Source organism: Chenopodium album, chromosome 10 (genome assembly GCF_948465745.1).
Source record: "Chenopodium album chromosome 10, dcCheAlbu1.1, whole genome shotgun sequence".
Classification (NCBI taxonomy): Eukaryota; Viridiplantae; Streptophyta; class Magnoliopsida; order Caryophyllales; family Amaranthaceae; genus Chenopodium; species Chenopodium album.
The window spans coordinates 53,200,034-53,225,685 of NC_137843.1; the positions used below are offsets into that span (position 1 = coordinate 53,200,034).

A 25,652-nucleotide genomic window follows, 5' to 3' on the forward strand; every position below is an offset into this window, starting at 1 on the left:
ATGGAAGCGATTCTTACAATTACAATTGAGTTATATGATTGAGTTTGTGGTGTGCTCTTAAATTGTTAAAATGTTCTAGATTTTGAAATGTAAATTGTAAATAATAGATATTCATTTCAGCTTTGAATTTCAATATTTGTCTTTCTCATATGGATATATGATCAATCACATGCATATTGATAGTTTCAAAAGTTTATTCACGTATATATATTTCATGTTAGCTAATTAATATCTTTAATTTCATGGTCATTTGCAATATAATATATGTTCATTTATATAATAATAGATGATTATTTCTATATTGAATTACTTTAATCAGTATCATGTCGATTGTCGCGTCATACTCATCCGTGTTCATGTTACACATGAAAATTGGTTTATTTCAACACTAATTCTTGTTTAAATCCAATAGTTTATATATTTTATCTATTAGGTAAGAAATAAATCGTGGATATAATGAGTTAGACCACACAATAACAAGAAAAAAATTGAAGACGACAAAAAGAGGGAAATCAAGAAGGCATGGTGTCGCCAAACAACATGAATCAGTATCATCCATGAGCTTGAATTTTTCGAATTTGGATCAAGAAGCTTGTCATGTTTGATATTATGTGTGGAGTTGTATTGTATATTTTTATATTCAATATATATTTCAATTTTTGATGATATACAAATTCACTTAGCTTAGATTTTATTAAGAAGAAAAAATCCTTTTCTTTTTTTCTTGATCCCTACATACTACAACCAAATCCTTCAAAAATAAATATCTAGTGATCTAGCTAGTGCCTATTATATATATATATATATATATATATATATATATATATATATATATATATATATATATATATATATATATATATATATACAATGGTCATACCAAAGAAGAAATTTGTTCATTAACAAAAAACTAAATGTTCAAAATAACTTAAAGTTGTGATTGAGCATTGCCATTTTAAAACAATTGTCAATTATAAATCTTCAGCTAATTGGAAAAGAAATCACAATTAAGCTCCCATCATCCTTAAACAAATTTTATGTGATATTTTGTTCATTAATTAACAGCAATTTGTTCATTTTTATTTTGATACTTGTTCATTTTTCATATAGATAAATGTTTGTTCATAAATAGTAACACATATGTTCAAGGATTAATAATTCCTAAAAAAAAAATACTTTTCAAGCATTAATGAACCATTTTTATAACCCTCATTGGAACAAACAAATCTTTTCATCTGCATTGAATAATCTATTCGCCTCTTACTCTTCCCAACTCTAATTCCAAATCATTTTATAATTAAATACATATTAATTATACATTTCATAAGCTTTTGCATCAAATTTAAACTATTTTTCCACTAACTCAGACTGACTTCCTTCTTAAAAAGCAATATCATTCATTTTTCCCACTAAATAAAATACAAATGAAACAATGTTATAAACTTATAAATGAACAAAAACAGTAACAAAAATGTTCAATTACAATAATACATTTGATCATAAACAAGTTTTAAAATGATCAATCATGAATACCTAGAACGAATAATCAATAACAAAACTGCACATAATCAAAATTTAAAATTTTAACATATAATATTATCAAAAACAAAACTATATGCACAAATGATCATTTATCACTTTAAAAATGAACAAAATCAATTAATATATCACTAACAGATGTGCATATGATAAAATATAAATGATTATTTAGCATTGTAGATTTGATCACAAAAACAACAAATAATAAAATAAATTAAAAGTATCAACGAGAAAAAAAAATCTACGCATTTCACTAACACAAGTTGAAAAAAACAACAGCCAAAGAATGTTCATCATAATAAGCCATAACAACAATAAAATTTATGATCTCTCAAAAGGTAATTTTAATTATCCATTAGCGAACACGTAAGCTAGTTAACATATTATAATCACGAAATTAAAACTGCAAATATAAATCGAATAACAAAATGAAGATAAAAAATTGAAATATAAACAAAGCATAACACAAAAACAAAAACAGAGAATTGATAAACAAAAATAACCAAATTAAGATCCTAATATCTCACATTTTTGAACAAATGAGTCTACAAATCCAATACCATATGAAAATACAACTTCACAATCACGATCGAAATCCGCAATCGAAAAATTATCCATTAATGAATTACGTAAAGTATCAAAATCAGAAGAAAAATTTAGTTAAAAAATTAGATGAAGTCAGATGAATAATAGTGAAAGACAACCACAAGAGAGAGAATATAGTTAGTAAAATCAGATGAAGATTAATTGAAGAGAGAGAAAAATGTAGGAGAGAGAATATAGGTAGTAAAATCATATACATAGCTTTAATGATATGAAGAGAAAGTAATTCAAAAAAGAAAAAAAGTAATACTCTGTAAAAATATAGAAAAGAAAAGGAAAAAAAAAGATAATGGAACAAATAAGCTTACCATCAAAACAATACTGGAACAACGATAAAACGACGTAGCTTCGAGGGGTGTAGGTAGAAGACCCTACACCCTGGTGTAGGGTAAAATTTGTAGGAAGTTATGGCCTAAATACTAAATTGGGCTCGAAATAATTTTTATATGCGGCCTAATGATCTAGAGGAGGGCCTATATTCCTAAAGTTATTAGGATTGAATTTAATCTTCTAGAATAATCTAGAAGGTTCTTTTAAATTCTAATGGGATTAGGATTGATAATTATATTTTAAGAGTTTTATTTGGAATAAAACAAGTGTTTTATGATAAACTTGATTTTAATTTGATAAACACGGAATTTGTTGCTTAATCATGTACAAAGCGCGTTTTATATTTTAATTAGCGCCAAACTATAGAGTCTGTCGCCTGGCGCTAACATCTGTCGCCTGGTGCTGATGTCTGTCGCCTGGCGACAAATGCTAGTTTTATTCCGTATAGAACTTTAAGTATTTTCTATCGTTTCCGGACTATTTTTCTATAAATTGGGGTCTTATCTCCTCGTTTTCATGGATTCACCAACAATCAACAATCATCTCTCTCTATTCTCTCTCTAAAAGCTAGAAGCTTTCTCCCTCTATTCTTTTTCTAAACCTTCCCTCGCACAAAATTCCACACTTACAAGTTCTAGACACACCTAGCCAAGTTCGAAGTTGCCTTCGCCCTAGACGTGAAAGGTTTATAATTTCTGAGGGTTTGGTCCCAAATCCCTATTTCAATTATTTAATTTAATTGATTTATTATTTTCCTTGAAGTTACTAACGCGTGTATTTTGTTATTAGAAAGAGATACGAAGCATCCAAGTAAGTAATTTAATTGTTATTATTTTGATATAGAATTCATGCTTTGATTATTTTGATTCCTAGTATCATGTTAGGATGTCTTTATGATTCCTAGTATCATGTTTAGGGTAATAACTAAGATTTCTAATATCGCCTATGTTTCTATGGGATGCTTCCTATTCTTTCTTTATATCATGTTAGTATCATGTTAGGGATAAAGATTTGATTTTTATTGTTTAAGACATGCTAGGGTTTGTTATTAATGTTGTTAGTATTATGCCTAGGATCTTGCTAATAATATTATTCTTTATTAAGAATATTATTATGATGATGATTGTTATTATGTTGCTTGATATATATTATTTGTTATTGTTTGATCACGCCTCTCTTGCATGTTTAAAGGGAATTTGTACTTGTAATCACGCTTAATAAGATAATTAATAATCTTGTTTAGGCTAATATGATTATAATTCAAGTGATCGCCAATAATAGATTTGTTTGTGCATTAATATTCAACCAACATAGATAAACAGGTTTAGGGTTAATCTATTGATTGCATGTTAGTCAGAAAGCGCACATGAATATGAGAAGAATAAAGTAGATGCCTATTTAAGGCAGGTTCAATCTCTTTTAGGTTGGATTTGTACCTTCATCCCCGAATATCCAGTCATGGTTCCGTACCACTATGGAGTTAGCGATCTCATGGATCATGAAGGGGTGTAACCTTCACCTTTAGATGGTTTACAAGTTCCTAAAACTTGTTGGCGACTCTTTTACTCTAGCTTCCTTCCCTTTGGACGCCACCATGCTTAAGTGTATGATCACAGTGGGGCTCAAGTGTAGGATACTTGAAATATTCCCTACACTAGTGCATGTTGTATCAAGAAAATACTAACCGCACACGATCTAGCAAACGCAAGCGAGCACTTGCCTCTATGTGTGAACCACCTGTTCCTATAAGGTTTTTCCACTTTCCTCTGCTACCAAAACACATATTTTATTTTACTATATGGTTAGAAATAATATTGTTCTTTACTGTTTTCCCATTGCACATGAAGGGAAATAGGTGAAACAAGTGAGCAAGGCATAACAAGAAATCAAAAATTGAAGAAACCACAAGCTAAGAAAACCAGTAAGCATGCTTATTAGAAACAACGATCACATATCATTATGACTAAATAGTAACCAGATTTATTTTGCATTTCAATATGTAAAAGGTTCATGCATTACAACAAAATATTCATTCAAGCTACTCACAACTAGCAATACTACCTATATTAGCAGCCATTACAGATCACCAAAACCAATAAGCATTACCTACCACCACATTGCTATCAGCATTTTCACTTACAGCTTTTTTAACATCTTCACTTCTTTAAATGCTAGAAAATCTTTAGCAAGATTAGGTTCACCAATACTAGCAGCCACTTTATTTTTCCATTGTTTAGTTTCGCCTACTTGAGTCATAGCCACAATATCATCAGGGTTTTCTACATTGCTCTTTTTAACTCTTTTCCCTTCATTACAACTTCTGAACTCTGCAATCTCACTTGACAGTTCAGCCAGCTCCCTTTCTATCTTCACAATCCTCTTTTCCACATCAAAGTGAATGGCTCTTGCATCTTCTAATTGGCCTTGTAAATTAGCTTTTCTAAGTTCAAGAAAGTGTAACTTAGATTGCATGGCACGTTTCTTAAAAGCAGTAGGTTGTTTTGAATATGTGTTGCTATCATTTTCTGCCATAGTAAACTGCAAAACTAACACTAGAAAAGGATCAACTCTAAGCTTCACATTTAAAAACAAGGAATAAATAATATAGGGTTAAACTGAATAGCCTTAATGTACAGTGGATAGTACACATTGTATAAAAAGTAATCCCTCATTAATGCCAGCCTACACACACAACTTTTATAGAAGCATGGAAAGGAAACCTATGTTCAGTAAAAAAAACTTCCTTACTTTTTATAAGCTTACTTATAATGATATGACTCAACATTTGTACCTATAATGCTTATTTAGTTACTTATTTATAGCTAATCTCTTAAACCTGAGTGTGAAGTTCTCATATCACAGAACCTGCTTTTATACCTTTAGTTTGTTAACTATAAATTAGATTGAAAGTCACATATCATTAGCACTGAATAGTAAATACATTAACTTTGCATTTCAAGATATAAAAGATCCAAATTAAATTGAAAGTCGCATATCATTAACACTGAATAGTAAATACATTAATTTTGCATTTCAAGATATAAAAGATCCATGCATTACAACAAAACACCCATTCTAGCTACTCACATCTAGCCAGACTAACTTTATTGTCAACCATTATCTAGCACCCACCTAATAAGCATCACATTGTTTCTAGCATTTTCGCTTACATTTTTTTCAACATCCTCACCTTGTTTAAGTGCATATGATCTTTAGCAAGCTCAAGTATACCAACACTGGCAGCCATTTCATCTTTTCATGGTTTAATTTGGCCTACGTTAGATATAATATTTACTTAGTTATTCAGTTACACTGAATTTCTTAAAAACCTAAATGTGTAATTCTTATATCGCAGAAAATTTGCTGCTTCTCAAAAGCGGACAGTGAAAAAGCCTACAGTTAAAAAGACCAGTAAGCTCTGTTGTTCATCTCTGCTTGTACTTTTTTTTTGCATTATAACATACTAATAGATTGCTGCAGCATTCGCTGGTTGCATAACAGAACCCCCAGCTGCTATGGTTGGCCTCAAATTACCTATTGCACCTTTGAAACTAAAACCGCCTCACTTTTGTGCACACTGTAATGCAAAGAAATTCCAACATGAAACACTTCATTTCTTTAGTGGAAACGGATCTATTGAATTAGCCACAAATGAATATCCCCCTGCCCTATATAGACTTTTTACATCTGACGAAGAAGATGCACAACACTTTAGACAATATAGTCGTTTATATAACAACTTATTTGCATTTAGCTCATTGGGTAGCAAATATGATGCAGACACACATAAAGGAATTTATGTCTTTAAATTGCATGGCCAGATTTAACATAACTTGCCTGATTTAATCCCTGGTGATGATGGCCCTAAATATTTGCAACTCTATTTTTATGTTGGTCATTTTGAAACAATTGCTAGAACAGAATGCTTTAGACAAATTAAACAAAATATTATAGACATACTTATGGAAGTAACTGAACATAATCCCTATGCTCGCTTTTTCAGATCCTTGAAAGAACTTGACATTCATGAAGACACACAAATTGTCATCAATAAAAATAGTGTCTAGAGCAACGGGTTTATAATGCTCCCACAACAGATGAATTAGCTGCAATCTAGCCTGACAATACTTCATCAAGTGAGTCCAGTGGCCCATACATTACTGTAAGAGGAAGGTCACAGAAGTCCCATCGTATATACCATAATTATGGATGGTATGATCCTCTGCAACACCCACTTTTATTCCCTTATGGTGATTGTGGTTGGGGTTAAGGCTTGACAAAAAACAATTGTGCAGCTCAGTAGCAAACAAATCCTGTTATGTCATCGGAAGTACATACAGAAGAAGATGTACTTGAGCAGGAAGCAAACCGTAAGTTTCTAAGCTGAATATAAGTATTTTACAAAGATTACAACCTTCATTTTTTATGCTTGTATTAACATGAATTGCAACCACACTCATTCCAGGCTTAGCAGATGTAAGTGGTAGTTCAGTCAGGCATGTTTCTCCTCGTGAATACTATGCTTACAAGCTGAAATGCCGACCAAACAACATGCTATTGCGTGCAGGCCGGTGTTTTCAACAATACATTGTTGATATGTATGTGAAAATTGAGAACACTCGTCTGGACTACTTCCGCAATAATCAACAAATAATCAGGGCTGATTTATATCAGGGGATTTTAGATTCTATTGATAATGGTAAAACAAACCCCATAAATGTGGGTCGCCAAGTTATATTACCGCCAACCTTTATTGGTGGCCCACGAAACATGAAGCGCCGATAGTTAAATGTAATGTCTTTAGCGCAACGCTTTGGTAAGCCTGATTTGTTTGTCACAATGACTTGCTATGCAAACTGGCCAGAGATCAAAGCAGAGCTAGCTCCTGGGGAAGCAGCTCAAAACCGGCCAGACCTTGTTGCTTGTATTTTCCGATTAAAACTGATTTGCCTCAAAAAACAAATCATGAAGAAACATGTCTTTGGAAAAGTGGCTGCCATGATATATGTAGTCGAATTCCAAAAAAGAGGACTTTCTCATGCAAATTTCCTTATCATCCTAAAGCCAAACTACAAAATAAAATACCTTCAGATTTTGATCATTTTGTCTTTGCTAAATTACCACCCCATAGCTCCCCAAACCTACGAAAAATTATAGTTCGCCATATGATGCGTGGCCCCTGTGGAGAGGTAAATCCTGAGTGTGCATGTATGGTTACAAAGCATAACAGTTCTGTGTCTTGTAAATATAGCTACCCCAAAAAATTCTTACAAGAGACAACAAACCATGATGATGGGTATCCAATGTACAAAAGAAGAGATACAGGAGAAAGTGTACGAATTCGAGGTGCAAGCCTTGATAACCGTTCGGTTATTTCACACAACCCACAACTCTCTATGCTGTTTGATTGCCATTTAAATGTAGAAGTATGCTCGTCGATTCATGTTGTGAAGTATGTCTACAAAGGGCATGACAGAGTTTCTTTTAATGTTGTCGGAGAAGAAAAAAATCCTGAGGATGAAAATGAAAGGTTTCAATCTGGTCGATGGGTTTCACCTTGTGAGGCAGCTTAGAGAATTTTTGGCTTTGATTTGTTTGAGATGCACCCTCCTTTGCAACACTTTACAGTGCACTTAGAAAACATGCAAACAGTTCAGCTTCGGGCTCATGAACAACTGAACTTTGCTGAGTTAAATGAACGAAGATCCAAAACTCAACTGACAGAATTTTTTAGAGCAAATGCAGCCTCCCCTGAAGGTACAGGATATCTTTACGGCGAATTTAGTGAGCATAATAGATGGGATGCCAGTAAGAAAGCATGGTTTCAAAGGCGTAATAAGAAAATTGTGATTGGTTGACTAGCATGTGTTACACCAGCAGAAGGAGAACGATTTTACTTGCGACTGCTCCTTATTAATTTACGCAGTCTTAAATCATTTACTGACCTTCGGATTGTGAATAGGATACTTTATGCCACTTTTCAGGAAGCAGCTATTAAAAAGAAGGCTGTGAGAAGAAGACAATGTAGTTTACTCATGCTTGGCTGAAGCAGCAGAAATTCAAATGCCAGTAGCCTTTCTGCCGCTTATTTGTAATTGTTTGTGTTTTTTGCACATCTAGAAACCCAAATAGACTCTGGCAACAATTCTACAATGATTTATCTGATAATTACAAGCATATCTTTCCACAAAATGAAGGTCGTGTTAGGTTGCTAACTATAAAGTCGATTGAGAGCCACTTAGAGTCTATTGGCTCATTTCTAGCTTGATCACTTATATGAAGAGATACCAGAAGAGCTGAACAGAACTAAAGACATCAATGATGCTTTAGATGCACCTATTCCTCAAGAATGTATTGACTGTAGGGGAAAACTTAACTCAGCTCAGCAAATTGCCTTTGACAAGATTATGTCTCATGTTTAATCAGAAAAGCCTGCATGTTTCTTTGTTGATGGCCCTGGAGGAACTGAAAAGACATTTTGTACAACGTTCTATATGCAGAGGTACGTGTAGCGGGGAAAATTGTACTTCCAACAGCAACATCAAGCATAGCTGCAGCAAATATACCTTCTGGCAGGACAACACACTCCAGGTTTAAAATTCCACTTGATTCAGAAACATCTCTTACTTGTGATGTGCCTAAACAAGGTAGCATAGCTACTTTAATTAAAGAAGCAGCTCTGATTATTTGGCTTGAAGCCTCGATGGCAAGAAGGGAAAACATTGAATCAATTGAGCTCTTACTTCGTGATCTCTGTGACCCGGCACAGCGTTTCGGTGGGAAGGTTATAGTTTTTGGAGCAGATTTCAGGCAAGTTCTGTCAGTAGTTCCTCGCAAAACTCAAAGAGAAGCTGTTGCAACAAGCTTGATTAATTCACGTATATGGCCTTGGTTAGAAAAATTACACCTTACTGAAAACATCTTAGCAAAAGAAGATCTCCCATATGCATCATTTCTGCTGAGTTTGGGCAATGGCCAGCTGCAGTCTACATGAAATGCTTATGTGCAAGTTCCTCCAAACATTGTGAGTTATTATCAAGAAACCGATGAACCTATCAACCATCTAGCTACTACTGCATTCCCTGATTTAGAACATGTCGGATTTTCACCGCGTATTTTCACAGGGAGAGCCATACTCACACCATTAAATGATGCAGTTGGCTCCATCAACACATTTCTTATCAATAAATTTCCAAGAGAAGCTATTGTTTACAAAAGTTTTGATAGTATTCTAGATGATAACTGTGCAATTTACCCAACTGAGTTCCTTAACCAGCTTGCCCCAGGTGGTATGACTCCACATGAACTTGTTCTGAAAATAAACAGTCTTGTGATATTGCTCAGAAACGTTGATCTAGCAGATGGCTTGTGCAATGGCACACATCTCATATGCAAGTCCTTTAAAAGGAATGTCATCGTTTGTTCTATAGCCACTGGTCATCGCCAAGGAGAACTTGTATTCATTCATCGTGTTAACCTCCGCCCTCCATCATCGACAAAATACCCTATTCAGTTTGAGCGAAAACAATTTCCTCTCAAACTAATTTTTGCAATGACCATCAACAAATCTCAAGGGCAGACATTAAGCCAGGTCATGGTTTACCTCCTACAACCATGCTTTTCACATGGGCAACTGTATGTTGCATTGTCGAGGGCAAAGAAGTCGAAAAAGGTTACTGTAATCACACCCCAGCCTACTGAAAATTACACATCACCAGTACTAAAGAACATTGTAGCCTATGATGTCTTACAGTTATCTGGTATAACATGAAGCGGATTTTAACAGGTATTAATATTACTAGATTTAACAGTTTTGATTTTGGTGAAATGTTCTTGCCATCTCAACTAATAAATTCTTAACCATGTTATACATGCAATTGCTATGCTGTTTGATATATCATTGTAATTGAACACACCAGTTTAATTGTTCAAAATCCTTGTAACAACATTTTTGGTTAAAAAATATTCTTTTCTGTAGTGCCTTCTCTTATATTTATATTAAACAAATAATATTTTTTAACCAAACAATGCTTTCCTTATAGTTGTTATGTTAGTTTATTACAACACTCTTGCATCTAATACTTATGACTCTTTTATAACAAAATTCAGGTTAGTTATGCCACACCACTCTTGCATCTATTACATGTGAGCATTTTATAACAATATTTAGGTTAGCTGTATCATTTAAAATTATTTAAAACTAAAAAGAACAATAATAGCAGCATCCTAGATTTTCCATACTTATCACAAAATCTGATTTTGTAAAAAGGAACTCTTACCTTTTCTTATTTGGTCAGCATCCTGACTTTTGCAGCTGAATTGCAGCGATAGCCATTTATTCTATTATCTAGTAAACAAATGTCCTTTATTCACTTTTACTGCACACACCTTATTAACTGCTGGACAAAACAATGTTGCAAAGTTTTCTTAAAATCTATCAGAAGACTTTTCATATATAATGATTATATATATTGAGAAAACTAACAAGTTATGATGAGTTTGTCCAGTCTGAATAATTTCTACTTACTTTAATCTACTGCAAAATCTACTTTCTTAAAAAAAGAATCTCTATCAATTCATAATTGGCTTACATAATTTCTATTTCACCATCATAATAAAAGTACCCTTTGTTAAAATTAAGCACAAAGCAGATTTCTTATATTTAATTTCACTTTATACTCATTCTTATCTGCTGGACAATAAAATACATCAGGCCATAGTAAAATACATTGGATTTTATAAAGACACTCATGTTTCACCTCAGAAACTTCTCTACTATTAAATCTCCTTACAGTTCAAGTAGAACATTTACTCCACTTCTTTTCTCCCTGCTCCTTTGCTTAGCTGTTGCTGTGTGCTAGCAAAAACTGCCTGCACATCCACTCTAACAAGGTACGTCCATTAATGATTTAGCTCTTTACTTAACAACTGCCATTTCAATTATTTATTTCTATGCATTTTAACTATCTTCTGTAAAAGTCTTAACAATGGCATGTTGACTTCTATTTTCTGTTACTAAAAATTGACATAAATCACTTTGTACATTATCATGCCATGTTATCTATATACCATATTCTTTTGAACCTGTCAAGTTTCATCCAATAATTAAATGTAGCTAGCTCCTTATTCGTTAAGAATATAGTTTCATTCAAACACAATACCTGGTTGATAAATTAATAATGAGTCATGACATTGACATAAACTTCTTCACTTAGTACCCTTTATCAGTTAACAATATTCAAGATCTATAATTATATGAACTGAAAAACACTTACTGCCATTAATTTTCACTATGTACAATGTATTTTACATCAACTGCTAAAGTTTATGTGTTCTTAGGGCTTAGTTAAAGTGAGTTATAATTTTTTGGAGAGAATTTTTACAGAAAAGAAAAAGTTAGAGAGAGTAGATAATTGAGAGATGATGATGGAGCTTTGGAGGCTCCTAATATCTGCATTTTTTGTGTATCCAACCTTTATTAATGGTGACATAGATCAATCTGATAGTTAGATCTTTTTTTGCTTTCACTCTAATTTTGTTTTTATCTTATTTTGCACTTGTTTTGTTCATCTGAGTTGCTGTTAATTTTTAAGTCGAATGATGATAACCTAAAATTAAGAAGAATTAATTACAGAATATGTGCTAGAAAATAAATAGAAATTTCATAACATCCACACATCACCAGTACAATAATAAATAAACAAACACAATGTACATGTTGACTACTAAAGCAACAGAAATCTAAAAATGCTTAGAAAACACAAGTGATAACTGCTAATACTTAGAAATTAGCAATATTAGGCTGCTATTACTTAGGGATCAACAGTAGATAACAACAGATACTTAGAACAAGTGCCTAAGTATTAACTAATAGCTCTTTTAAAAAGAACCACCATATGAAGCATCACTCCCAGGTGAATATGAAGGGCTTGAATGGTGGTGGATGTCATCACAACAGTAATTAAAGGGAAGTTTATTGGTCCCTTCTTTTGGTGTTTCTTTCTTTGGGCTGGGCTGCTTATCTTCCGACTCAAAGCAAAGCGCAGCCACCACTTCCTCTAGGTTCGTTACCTTTTTCTCAAGAACAGCAAGCGTTTGCTCTAGAGCTTCTATGCTAGGCTGGTTAGGAAGCTCAGACTTCCCACTGCTTTCCATCTTAGCTTTGCCTTTTCTTGCCATTGCTTACCACCTTGTTTTGAGAAAACTACAATAGAAAAATGAGTGAGGAGTAGAAAATAAGACTTGTAAATTTTAAAAAACTTGCCTTCTGTAGACACTTTATTGTGTCTCCCCAAAAACCAACCCCAGTGGTGAATACCTTTCACGTCATTGATTATCGAACGAGGTGAAATGTGAAAGAGTCTCGTGAATCAATCTGTTTTTAATAAAAATACTTCTTTCTGTTTTTGAAAATCTTTCTTTTCGTACCCTATTTATGAAAAACGTCTAGTCCATTTAGTTTAGTCCATAATATGGCTTCAGTAATTGTGTAGTTGGATGGATCTTGAAAAGACTTTTCCAACGATATATTATAAGCCCAATTCCGATGAATAATGAGGAAGTTAAGGCCAGAATACTAAACTGAGCCCAAACCGGATTTCACCTACGACCCAATGATCATGTGGAGGGTCCAAAGGCTTTAATCCCATTCCTAAACTAATTAGGGTTAATTAGAAGATTCTATAAGTTTCTAAGAGATCTTAATTATCTTTTTTGAAAAGATAAGATTAAAGAATTTGAAATTGAATAAAACTCCTCCTTTTGAGAGTCTTTTTGAAATGGAATATGTTCAGATATTATTTTTGTGCCTCATAATTTTTATTCAAATATTAAATGGTTGGATAGATCTTGAAATTATATTTCCAATGATATATTATAATATTAATTCTGAGCTATAACGAAAAAGATATGAAAGAAATACGAAACTCTATCCAAAACTGACACCCTTCCACTATTTCGGCCATATCTTTTTAACTACAAAAGATATTATTCTGATTTCAATTGGGTTGGAGAGTAGACTTCAAGATATTTCCAAAGAAATATTATATAAATTATTTAGACTTCTGGATCAAAAGTTATGATAAAAACAAAATCCGCAAAAAACTGTTTTTATCGCGACGCGATAATTCTATCGCGTCGCGATAGTCCTTATCTTGCCGCGTCAAAAAGAATTTTATTTTGATTTGAATTCTAACTCTTTTCTAATCATTTCTGGATGTTTTTCTCTATATATAGGGTCGTATTTCCCCGTTTTAATCACCAACAATCATCAACAATCATCTAATTCTTTCTCTCTTTAAGCTAAAGCTTATTCTTTCCTTCTCTCTCTTGATTTCTAAGCCTAGCCTTTTCAAAATACAATACCGCATTCACGAGACTTAGACACACATAGCCTAGACCAAAGTTATCTTTGCCCTAGATGTGAAAGGTTGATAATTTCTGAGGGTTTGGTCCCAAATCTCTATTTCAATTATTTAAATTAATTGTTTGATTTAATATTTTTATTGAAGTTACTAATGTGTGTATTGTTTTGATAGAAAGAGATGTGAGGAAACAAAGTAATTAATTTTATTGTTTTATTTTGTAGAAAGCATGTTTAGATTATTTTAATTCCTAGTGTCATGTTAGGACGTTATTTATTGCTTTCTAGTATCATGCTTAGGTTGTTTTCTATTTCTTCTATCATGCTAGTATCATGTTAGGGCTAAAGCTTTGATCTTTTATTGTTTAGTAACATGCTAGGATTTTTTATTAATCTTATTTGTATCATGTTTAGGATCTTGCTAATAATATTATTATGCTTTGATTGAGAATATTATTATGATGATGATTGTTGTTATTATGTTGCTTGATATCATTGTTATTGCTTGATCACGCCCTCTCTTGTAAGATTAAAGGGAATTTGTACTTGAAATCACGCTTAATAAGATAATTAATAATTTTATTTAGGCTAATGTGATTTTAATTCAAGTGATCGCCAATAATAGTTTTGTTTGTGCATTAATATTCAACCAACACAGATTAAACAGGTTTAGGATTAATATATTGATTGTATGTTAGTCAGAAAGCGCACATGAATATGAGAAGAATAAAGTAGAGGCCTATTTTAAGGGCAGGTTCAATCTCTTTTAGGTTGGATTTGTACCTTCATCCCTGAATATCCAGTCATGGTTCCAGACCACTATGGAGTTAGCGATCTCATGGATCGTGAAGGGGTGTAACCTTCACCCTGTGAACAGTTTACAAGTTCCTAAAACTTGTTGGCGACTCTTTTGCTCTAGCTTCCTTCACTTTAGACGCCACCATACTTAAGTGTATGATCACAGTGGGGCTAAAGTGCGGGATGCTTGAAATATTCCCCACACCTTCCTTTTATATAGAACTGAGCCACTACTTATTACCTGAAAGGTAAACCAGTGACCTAAAGTCCTTATTTACTCATAGTAAGCTCTCCCATGTGCCTCACCATCGAGTAATAATGAATAGAAACTTATAAAGTACAAACCACATCATCTAAGCCTATTTGTGGCTGGTTTTTTTTTTTAATTCACTTATAACACAGTGTATAGTTTTTGTACAACATCTTAAGCTGTTTTTTGTTGCTAGCTAACAACACAAAAAACTATAACATTTGTGGCTTTACCTAATGTTTACTTATATGACAACCCTTTTTAACGTTGGTGTCCCGCATATGAAACCAGAATACACACCTTTAAACAAGCTTTCACCTATAAGCAAAGCACACAAAGTTCGAGTCACTATGAAAGGAAATCTCCTATCCGAACTCCTTCCAACAAAAAGAGGTTTCAAAAACTGGTTTTTGAAGATGAGGAGGTATATACCAAACATTTTAAAGTCCTATATTCAAGTTTCTATCTTATAGTTGCTTTGCATGACTTTATCTGTCCTATATTACAGGGTAACAACATGAAAGCAACTTTGTTTGGAGATGAATGTGATCACTTCAAAAAAATTCTTTGAACACAAAAAAAATATGAAATAGATAATGCTCCAGTCAGAACAGTGAACCTAAAATTCAGCTCATTTCCAAGAGAATGTGAACTAACATTTGGAGGGATGACTAAAATCCAAGTTATCGATTGAACTGAGGGGCCTATTTTACCATAATACATTCCTATTACTGATGTCCCTAAGACCAGTGGTCTTGATGACCGGTTTAGTAAGCTATTAGTATTATTTAGATTACATGTTGCTGCTCCAAAAATTACCATGTCTTAAACTAATGTATTACATTCTTTATTATTTGCTAGATTTGCTTGGTGTTGTAGTCCACATGGAAGAAGTGTGTCAAGTGACATATAAATCAGGCAGGGTTGCTGATGTGCGTGATATCAGCATAGTTGATGAAAGGTAACAACCCTCTTACTACTTCAACAACACTCCCACCACTATAATCACAGCCAATGTTATGAGTACTCTTTAATTCTTTTGCAGCATTGGTACTCGACCAATGATCATCTCTGCATGGGGACAGTTAGCAACTTTTGGCTGTGAAAACCTCAAAGATTGGGCATCCAGCTCCTTGGTTGTAAGCTTAACTTCTTTGAAGCCTGCTACCCACAGAGGTTACACTCATTTTCACAGTGTACTATTTTATATGTGCTACAAAAATAAGTATACTAATGCTACCTTTCACAGGTTTTTCGCTACAATTAAGCATGTCTACAACAATTGACCCGGCCCCTGCTGGTGAAAAAGTTGATGCTTTAAGATCTTAGTAAGAATGGAGCCTTATTACTGATAATCATTTACAATGATGAACTTAAATATTATATTACAATTATAAAATCCCATGTTTAAGCTCCCTTACTACCTTTGTTTATGTCATCAGGGCCCATGCACATCCAGATGTCATAGCTGACTACATGGCAAGGCAGCTTGAATTCATGACTGCAAGCACTTAACCAATTCCTACAACACTTGATCAAATCATCAGTAAAACTACGAGCTCTTCTGTGAACTATTACTTATCCCTTTGCTACCTATACTCTCTTTGTTAACCTACACTAATTCATATAGGTTGACAACACTGTTCAAGAAGAATTTTACACACTCACAGTCACAATTCCAGATGCACAATTGAGCAATATCATTGCTTATATTGGCTGCGATAGTTGTGGGAAACAATGAGGCGTTGTTGTAAATGTGCCATTTTTCTACCCACATTGCCCTAACAAAAAATGCACTTCCATTGAAAGGTGCATTTCAACATCCTTGTACTATGCAGCTAAATACTACTCTTACTTAATATGCACTAACACCAATACAATGCAGAGTCGACTTTACCTTTGATGCTGCGGATGATGAAGGATTTATGTCTTCGTCAAGTGCAATTACTAGATATATAATGGATCAAATTATGGAGATAATTAAGTTCGTTCTTTTGGGTCGTCGTATTATCATAGCTAGAGGTACTTACGATCTTTGGGCTAGTAAAATAGCCTAAAGACTAATTAAACGGATCCTATAAGGTCACACAAAGGGCCTAGATTGAGCATTAGAGGAAGAGGCCCATGATAGGCCTTCTCCCTCTAGGTGGCCGACCATATAGAGGAGTTTAGGTGGATTGGGCTTGCTTCCTAGTCTAGTTATAATATAATTATAAATAGACTAGGTGCCTAGGGTTGAACATAACATTCAGTGATCATAGATCAAACCTTAATCAGCAAACACAAGCCAAAAGTCTCAAAAAAAAAGTTGTTTAATTTAATTTTACAAAAGTTGTTTAATTAAATTAAATCTAAAAAAAAGGGATAATTTTGAGAGGGTGTAGCAGTGGCAGGGTAGTCAGACCACCGTCGGGTGGGCCACAGCGGTTGTCCAGGTGGTCGAAAAGAGGGGTAGTGAGGGCGGTGCCTGGTGACGTGGATGTGCATTTTACCTGGTTGCGCGACTGGCCGCGGCTGCGGCTGGGCTCCGGCCTGGCTGCGGCAGCTGGTGTTGTTGAGGCTGGGCTTCGGGCTAGTCTTGGTGGCAGGGCTGCTCTTCCAGCTGGGCTGTGAGCCTGGCTGCGACAGTGGCAGTCACCTAGCTCAGCCACGGTTCAGCCCCATTTTTCAAAAAAAAAAAAAATTAATTATTATTTTTATTTTAAAATATTTTAATATAAATATGATTTATTTTGGGATAAAATAGAATTATTTTGAAATAAAATCTTTTATTTGGGATAAAATCAAATCTTTCAAAAGTTGTTAAATTTGATATTATCCATATTTAAATTTGTTGATTTTGATGATTATCCATAATTAAAGTGGTTAATTTTGGATAGGATTTGTTAGGATATTTTGAGCATATTCCAAAAGGATAAAGATTGATTTAAATAATGTGATTATCCAATAATTATTTTAGGATATAATTGATTTAAATTTGGTGATTGGCTAGTAATTAGGATAGAATCTCCTAATTTTGTTAGGATAACCTTTGGGGATAAATATGATTTATCTTTTAAGATTAAAATAAGATTTGATTTTTATCTCATGCCTAATTTAAAATATATGATATTTTATCGATGGTCATGAATAATATATGATATTATCTAATTGCAGTAATTAAAATATGAGATATTTAGGTGCCATGTTTCCTTAATTATGAACATTCAATGTTGTAGTTTAGGAAAGCATGATGAGTGATTTATTATGTGGCAATTTTATAATATATGATATTATGTTGCTATATAATGACTAGTATGGCCCAGTAGATTGCTAAATACGATCTGCGCATCGTGATGTATTTTTGTAATCTGAAATACGATCTACGTACCGATAAAGTATTTTTTGTAATTTTATTTATTTTATTTAAGTAGTAAATAGAATAGAGTAGAATTACATGTTGCATTTAATCCAAGAAGACCATGAAGTGAAGGCCCAAAGGAGCGAGGTGGATGAGATCCATGAAGGCTCAAGTGGGAGCATTTACTTTATTAGTTTTCTTAGGATTAGGGGTCATGCTATGTCTTATTTATGCATTCAGTATTTTATGCATGTTATATTTTATTGATGTTAATGATGATGCGCTAGAGTTCACTAAAGTAATCATAACATAATAAATTTAAGTCCCGGTAATATTGAGATTACTTTTCCAATTAGATACCCAACAATCCTTCGATCGTGAGTGATGGGTCGGCCTCAGCAGAGTGTCACTTGTTATCTTGGGTAATTTGGGGTAGATCACGTTCTACACATTTGATTGGTTATGCTCAACAAGGTTACCTAAAGCGTTTAGAACCTTGAAGCAAAGGGTAATAATTAAACATGAGATGGTTAATTATTCAACCAAGAGTTGCAGGAAACGCAATTAGTAAAGAGTTTACTCACCTTGAAAATGTAATGCTTGATGGTAAGGCCTCAGTCCGGTCAACTATTACATGAATAAAGGATCTTGGAATCACTAAATTCATTTGGGACACATATTGTGAATAAAGTGTTCAAGTAACTTATAATTTTAATTTAGGTACTTCATAGATAAATATAATTGAATTTTGCGTTTATTTATAAGTAATATTTCGTTCTAATTTTTTTTTATATATATAATCTCCTCGATTGAAAATAAAGTTGAGAAATGTTCTCAAAAGTTTAAAAGATAATCCATAAAGCTATATTCCAATTTTGCTAAGATGGTTCTAAAAGACAAGTTTTAGAAACCCATGTCACATGTCTAAGTTGGTTTTATTCAAAATGTTTGAATAAAATACTAACATCATCTTTATTTTGAAAAGTGTTTCAAAGGTTAGAATGATATGATAGGTGAAAATCCTCTAAAAGACAAGTATAGAAGTCCAATAAAATCTCTTATCTTCAATATGATTGAAAATAAGAAAGTGATTGGAAATCCTTATGATCAAAAGTTGATCAAATGACATTATTCTTCACCCATTTCATATAGAGTTAAATAGTAGATTAAACTCAAATATGAATAATGAATAAATAGACTTAGTAAAATCATGAAAAGTCCTTAAAAGTTAAGCAAAGCATCATTTTGAACCTAAGAGAAATGTTCTAATTGGCTCAAATGGAAAGGTTTGAAGAATATATGAGGATTGCATTAAGAATTTATAGACCAAGAAATGCAAACAAGTTGCTACTTCTCAAACCTAAACTACTTACATGCTAAAAACTGTTATGAACAACAAATGTTTCCAATTGAATGGACCAATTCCAATTGATTAGAAGCAACCTCATTCAGTTGGAAGGTAAAAGAATGGAAATGTTCCAATTAAAGAAATATATTATAGAATTGATTTAGCACAATATTACTTCTTGGATATGTGATATCATGTTTAGTTCTCTCTCATTGAGAATGTGGTTGAACTAAATGAAGAAGTATGGCTAAGGAAGAAATGAATCTACAAGTTTAGAAGCAAATGTTGCTACTTCACAAGTAGAATCTACAAGTCTAGAAACAAATGTTGCAACTTTACAAGTAGAAGCTTATTTTCACCTTACCTAGTTATTTGCTAGAATTAAATAAATGTTATTTATTCTTTCCATTATCAAAACACCATTCAATGTTAGTAATGACTAAACATTGAAGATTCAAAAAACATGGAGTAAATGTTATTCTATGCTTTATTGAGTCACAATGTGTTTTGAAAAGCTAAATAGGTTTAAAAATTCTATATGGTAAATATAGATGAACCAGTTCTATATATATATATATATATATATATATATATATATATATATATATATATATATATATATATATATATATATATATATAATTTGTCTCTAAAATGTCAATAAATTCGAATGAAAAATGAACATTGCATGCGGAAGCTCCAAAGGGATGGACTTTTCAATGTCATTAGATTGTGAATCTATTGATATATGTGAACTTCATTCTAATTTGAAAATTTTGACAAAGTCACCATTTAGAGAAATGATGATATGAACTCAAAGTTGAATACATATCGATGTAAGAAAACCAAAGGTTCAAAGGCAAGAGACGGACAATGAAACTTCATTTGTGATATGATCACTTGTGCTTAGTTAAAGCTACAGTGTGAAAATTTTGAAAAGTTCAAAAGGTTCAGTATGAAGTTCAGTATTAACTTGACAAGATAATGATTACATTACAATATGATTGTAATTGTGAAAGTTTGAGTCAAGACATTTACTTGGCAACATATATTCAATTTATTGCGATATGATCGTAATAATGAGAATTTGAGCCAAAACCTTGATAAACATCCAAGAGTTGTGAAATCGTTTTATAGCAAATTCCGATAGAAAACCTTATGAAGTGTTTATAAAGGAACTATCAATGTATATAAGATATATTTTGATAATGGATGAAAACTACCTATCTTCCAACCATTATTCAAGGGATATACTTTTAAGATAAGCTACAAAACTACATATGTCAAATCAAAATGTAGAAAAGGCTTCATGGATAAGAAAAGTTCTTATAAAGTCTTTCTACAAAGCAAGGAATGAAAGTTGTATTATATCGTTTAATGCACGTTCAAGTCCTATATAGAGCACGGGGTACTACTATACAAGTCATACTTAGCACAAAATGTTTGTTGCTTAAGTAGGTGCCCTTAAGGAAAACATGTCAATTCCAAAAGGTCAAGTGGGAGTAGTGTAAATCTCGAAAGAGTTCGAGAAAAGAAACAAACAAACATGGTTCAAACCATGGTTGGTTCACCCTATGCTAAATATGCCTCTTCAAAAGGCAAGTGGGAGTATAAGCTAATTCGAAAAGTTTGAGAGCCTTGAAAGAGTTCAAGAAAAGTTAATTCGAAATTCGAGAAATAATCTTATAAAAGCAACAATATGAGCATGATTCACCTCATGTTACAAATGACAACGCGTGGTCTCATTAAGTGTAATGGGAATAATAACCATGTTTCGAAGGTAGTACATTCCAAGTGCACATCCTTTATTGTCGTTTCTCATTGAAAACTAAACAAAGTTGTTGTATAAGTTTCAATTGTTGCATAAAAACCCACAATGATGACTAGCATACGTAAAACTTAGCCAAAGATATATGATTTCATATTGACTAAGAGTTCTAAAATATTGATTTTGGAACATGAATATAATTATGCATGTAATACAGATGATTTGACAAGTTATAACTCCGAGTGGTTTAAAAACCATGGAAAGCTTAAATAGATTCTAAGTCTGTAAGAAAATGTATGACACTTGATTAATTTGCTTAATTGGGTGAGACCCATTTTAAGCAAAACAAACAAGAAAGAAAAATGCTTTCTAACCAAAGCAAAGACTTGTTAAAGGGTTCAACAAAGTCATAGTATGACTATGACTACGATGAAGCCTTTACATTAGTCATGTTGCCAAGATCTATTAAAGATATTTTAGTGAAATCTACCTTATGAGATTTGGTAGATGGATTTTAAAACACTTTCTTGAAATTGTTCATGAAAGAAGATTTGTATACTATACAATCAGAGTAGTTTTGAAAATCCAATAATCCTAAAAGATGCATAAGAGGTTCATTTAAGGATCAAAGTAAGCATCATGGAGTTAGAGTCTTCAGTTTAATGAGTTAATCAAATCAGTTGATATTCTCATAAAATGAAGATGTTATGTATACAAAATGTTTAGTTGGAGCTATGAAGTCTTCTTGGTCTAGTACAAAGAATAATTACTCTTTGCTTTAAGGATCAAGTAATGGCTAATGCATTTTGTATAAAAACCCTTAAAGAGGTAGATGAGTGCAGTTGGGAGTCAAGATCTATTGAGATATGTCTCGAAGGATGTTTGAGTTTGGTTAAAAAGCTTATATTGATAATATTCTTATGAGGTTCAACATTATATTGAAAGAGTTTCAATCCCATGTAACATGACACATTGCTTGATGATTCAATGCTTTGAGAAAGGTTGATGAAATTAAGGTTTTAAATGATGCTCCTTATGCATTTTGCAAAGAATGCATCATGCATGTCATGGCCTATACTCATCTATTTGATTCACATGTTTTAAGAACAAGTGATGATAGATTTCAATCGAAATTAAATGTAACATTGGAATGCAATTAGAAATTCCTAACTCCTAGTAAAAGGATGAAAGAAAGTTCTTAGTGTATGGAGATGAATATTATTATTAAAATTTAGAAGTTGCAAAATTCATATTTATGAGAATGTCTCATGAATTATACTTCCTAAACCCTTTCCATAACCAAGGTATGAGAGTCATATTAAGGTTCTTGGATTGAAGTAAGTTATGTAATTTAAGTTGTGTATGTTTTGAGAAAGTATATTACATAAGTAATACATTAACTTGCAAAATTATGTTTATCAATTGAAACAAAGTTTCAATCTTATTTAATTATGGTTTTTGAAATTAAATAAAATGTCCAAAATAATTATGAATTGATGGGCTCATCGGGTTGATGACCTGGTGAATGAAACCCTACATGTGAACAAAATTCATACATTATTTAAGTTCCTAGTTTGAAATCATTAAAGTGGACATAAATGATTTCAATAAATGGACTAGCATGTAAGATTGATTGGACAGCGCAGTTTCATGGGCTATAGGGGAATAGTGATGCTCGGTTAATCACATGGATATACATGAATGATGCATGATCGAACTATTGACCTACTTTGAAGTTCAAGTATAGAGCTTCCAGATATATTAGTGGATTCCTTTAAGATGAGTGGAACACTGATTCCATTCAATGATTGATTTAACTATGGTACATTCAAACGTCTACCCGTAACTAGAGATTATAAAGGGTATTTCCTGGTTACTTCAAGAATTGAGTGGGAGCTTTGGTTGCCACAAGATTGGATTGAGTCTACCTATTTAATTAGGAATGTGTTATCGTGCCTTGAAGGGGGAGAATTCAGTAAATGCATGGCTGCGCTCAAATGTATTACTTAGTAATCATTTGTTTTGTAATTCTAACTCAGATTTCAAGAAAAGATTTGTAGATTAATATGATATGACATGTGATGCAATCATATTAGCAAATCGACACACATTGACTTAAGGAATTTGAATATTGCACATTTGTCTCAGATAAGTGGGAGATTGAAGGATTTATATCTTCATCAAGTGCAATTACTAGATATATAATGGATCAAATTATGGAGATAATTAAGTTCGTTCTTTTGGGTCGTCGTATTATCATAGCTAAAGGTACTTACGATCTTTGGGCTAGTAAAATAACCTAAAGCCCAATTGAACGGATCCTATAAGGTCACACAAAGGGCCTAAATTGATAATTAGAAGAAGAGGCCCATGATGGGCCTTCTCCCTCTAAGTGGCCGACCATATGGAGGATTTTAGGTGGATTGGGCTTGCTTCCTAGTCTAGTTATAATATGATTATAAATAGACTAGGTTCCTAGGGTTGAACATTACATTCAGTGATCATAGATCAAACCCTAATTAGCAAACACAAGCCAACCCCTCACAAACTCTCTCTCACTCTTGTCCGTCCTCCTTGGTCTGCGCCAGTGGTGTGTGCACGGTGGTGGTAGTTTGTGGTGGTGGCCGGTTGTCTGCAAAGGTGGTGATCGTGGTTTTTCTCCTTCACTCGACCAATCTAGTATTGGTGGACGAGTCATTCGAATCCCGTGGACTAAGTAGAGGAGCAACGTTTGGGGCTCTATTATCTCCTAATTGACTGTCAATCGCTTGTGGAAATCACGCGTCAAAAGTATGTATTATGTGATTCTTTATGTGTTATGCTTGTGGATCCTTTTTAGGTGCAAAAGAATATGATTCGTGAAATTCCGCATTAAAGTACCTAAAACCCTACAAATGACACCTGCACATTTCATCTGACTGCCTTTGGTCCAGTGTGTGAGCAAATCCTCAACGTCACTACAGCAGAGATTTTTGGCAGGAAAATTACGGTGCCCAATCAATCCTCACTAATAGCTTGTTTAGGAAAATTCACACGCTTCTATCCATCTTACGCAAAACACCATCTTCTGTTACTCTTAGGATGACTGGAGTGACTTGGATCACCTTGCTGCAGCTCTGAAGTCCACACCAATGCACATCATACTTCATCCATCACAGTCATTGAACAGGGCAGGGGTGCTGAGGTGGGTGGTCCAATCAGTTTCCCGCTCCTGAATGTCTGATCTCCAAATCTAAGGGCTCGTATCAGAACACATCATTCCCGAAAAGCTTCACTTATAATTTTAGGTTGTGTTCTTGTTTGAGACCTTCTTGATTGATCTTGAACATGTTAGCTATTCTCTGACTATTTGACAAACATTGTTTCTTCTACTTAACATTTAAGCCTTGCTTTTGTTGCTGTAGTTGATATGAACAGCTTAATCATTCACCCTTGCATGCACTTTGACTTAGGCTTAAAAACAAGGAAAATTTGTAAAATACCACCTACTATTGTACCCATTTTTTACAATACCATCAACAATTTTTTTTATTTTATTTTACCACCATCTTTTTTTCAAATCCTTAAAAATTACCACCAACTATTTTTAAAAACCGTTATAACTACCACCATGACGTCACTATGGTCCCCACTGTAGACATCTACTTTTGGCCTCCTGTCCCAACAGGAAGTGCAATGACGATAAATAAAAACATATTCGTGTTGGATTAACGTGAAGAACACTTATGGATAACTGATTGAATTGCAAGAACATAAAAATAAGCTAGCTTAACCCAAAAACAAAAGCATTAAGGTCCAATCAACTAAACCCGATCATAATTAGGCTTAAGCCCGAGCTTAAACCCTAAAAATGACGGATTTAGAGGCGCCTAGGTTAATATTAATACTGCCACAGATAAATCCGCGCGCATCTCAATGAGTCGCGCTGGTCTAGCGCGCGCAACTCACAAGGTTGCCCGCAACACCCAGCGCAACTGCTAGTGATGCGCTTGCGGAAGATTCAGAATTTCATAAAAATATGAAATCGAATCTTACCATAATACCGCGCACAAGAAAATCAGTTGCGCTGCCTATAGCAACGTAACCTAATTAGTTGCGCTGGGATGCTGCGCGCAACTCATTCAGATGCGCGTGACACCTGCTGCGACAGAATGTTCAAAACCCTAATCGTACCCATTCCCTATAAATAGGGGCTTAATACGAGGCTCAAAGGGACAGAAATTAACCTAAAACAATGGCAGAAACTTTGTGAACTTGTGTGCTACCAAACCCTCTTGTCTTAAATACTCACCCCCCTTTAATACTTGTTACTAC

The 25,652-nt window shown here is 33.4% G+C and overlaps 2 protein-coding genes across 2 annotated transcripts; both read left to right on the forward strand.

Moving 5' to 3' along the window:
• Positions 1 to 7,266: 7,266 nt before the first annotated feature.
• Positions 7,267 to 8,045, forward strand: LOC145565398 (uncharacterized). The gene is made up of 2 exons (XM_081625418.1): positions 7,267 to 7,396; positions 7,564 to 8,045. The coding sequence occupies exons 1-2, from the start codon at positions 7,267 to 7,269 to the stop codon at positions 8,043 to 8,045; spliced, it is 612 nt and encodes a 203-aa protein (XP_081481544.1).
• A 69-nt stretch (positions 8,046 to 8,114) lies between these two features.
• On the forward strand, positions 8,115 to 10,243 carry LOC145565399 (uncharacterized). Its single transcript, XM_081625419.1, has 3 exons — positions 8,115 to 8,325; positions 8,973 to 9,350; positions 9,483 to 10,243. The coding sequence occupies exons 1-3, from the start codon at positions 8,115 to 8,117 to the stop codon at positions 10,241 to 10,243; spliced, it is 1,350 nt and encodes a 449-aa protein (XP_081481545.1).
• Positions 10,244 to 25,652: the final 15,409 nt, after the last annotated feature.

Coding starts and splice junctions, on each gene's coding strand:
- LOC145565398 (XM_081625418.1), top strand. CDS start 7,267: ATGTCTTTAGCGCAACGCTTTGGTAAGCCTGATTTGTTTGTCACAATG. Junction 7,397..7,563: donor CCGGCCAGACCTTGTTGCTT/GTATTTTCCGAT, acceptor AAATACCTTCAG/ATTTTGATCATTTTGTCTTT.
- LOC145565399 (XM_081625419.1), top strand. CDS start 8,115: ATGCAAACAGTTCAGCTTCGGGCTCATGAACAACTGAACTTTGCTGAG. Junction 8,326..8,972: donor TAATAAGAAAATTGTGATTG/GTTGACTAGCAT, acceptor TTCTATATGCAG/AGGTACGTGTAGCGGGGAAA. Junction 9,351..9,482: donor AACAAGCTTGATTAATTCAC/GTATATGGCCTT, acceptor CTTATGTGCAAG/TTCCTCCAAACATTGTGAGT.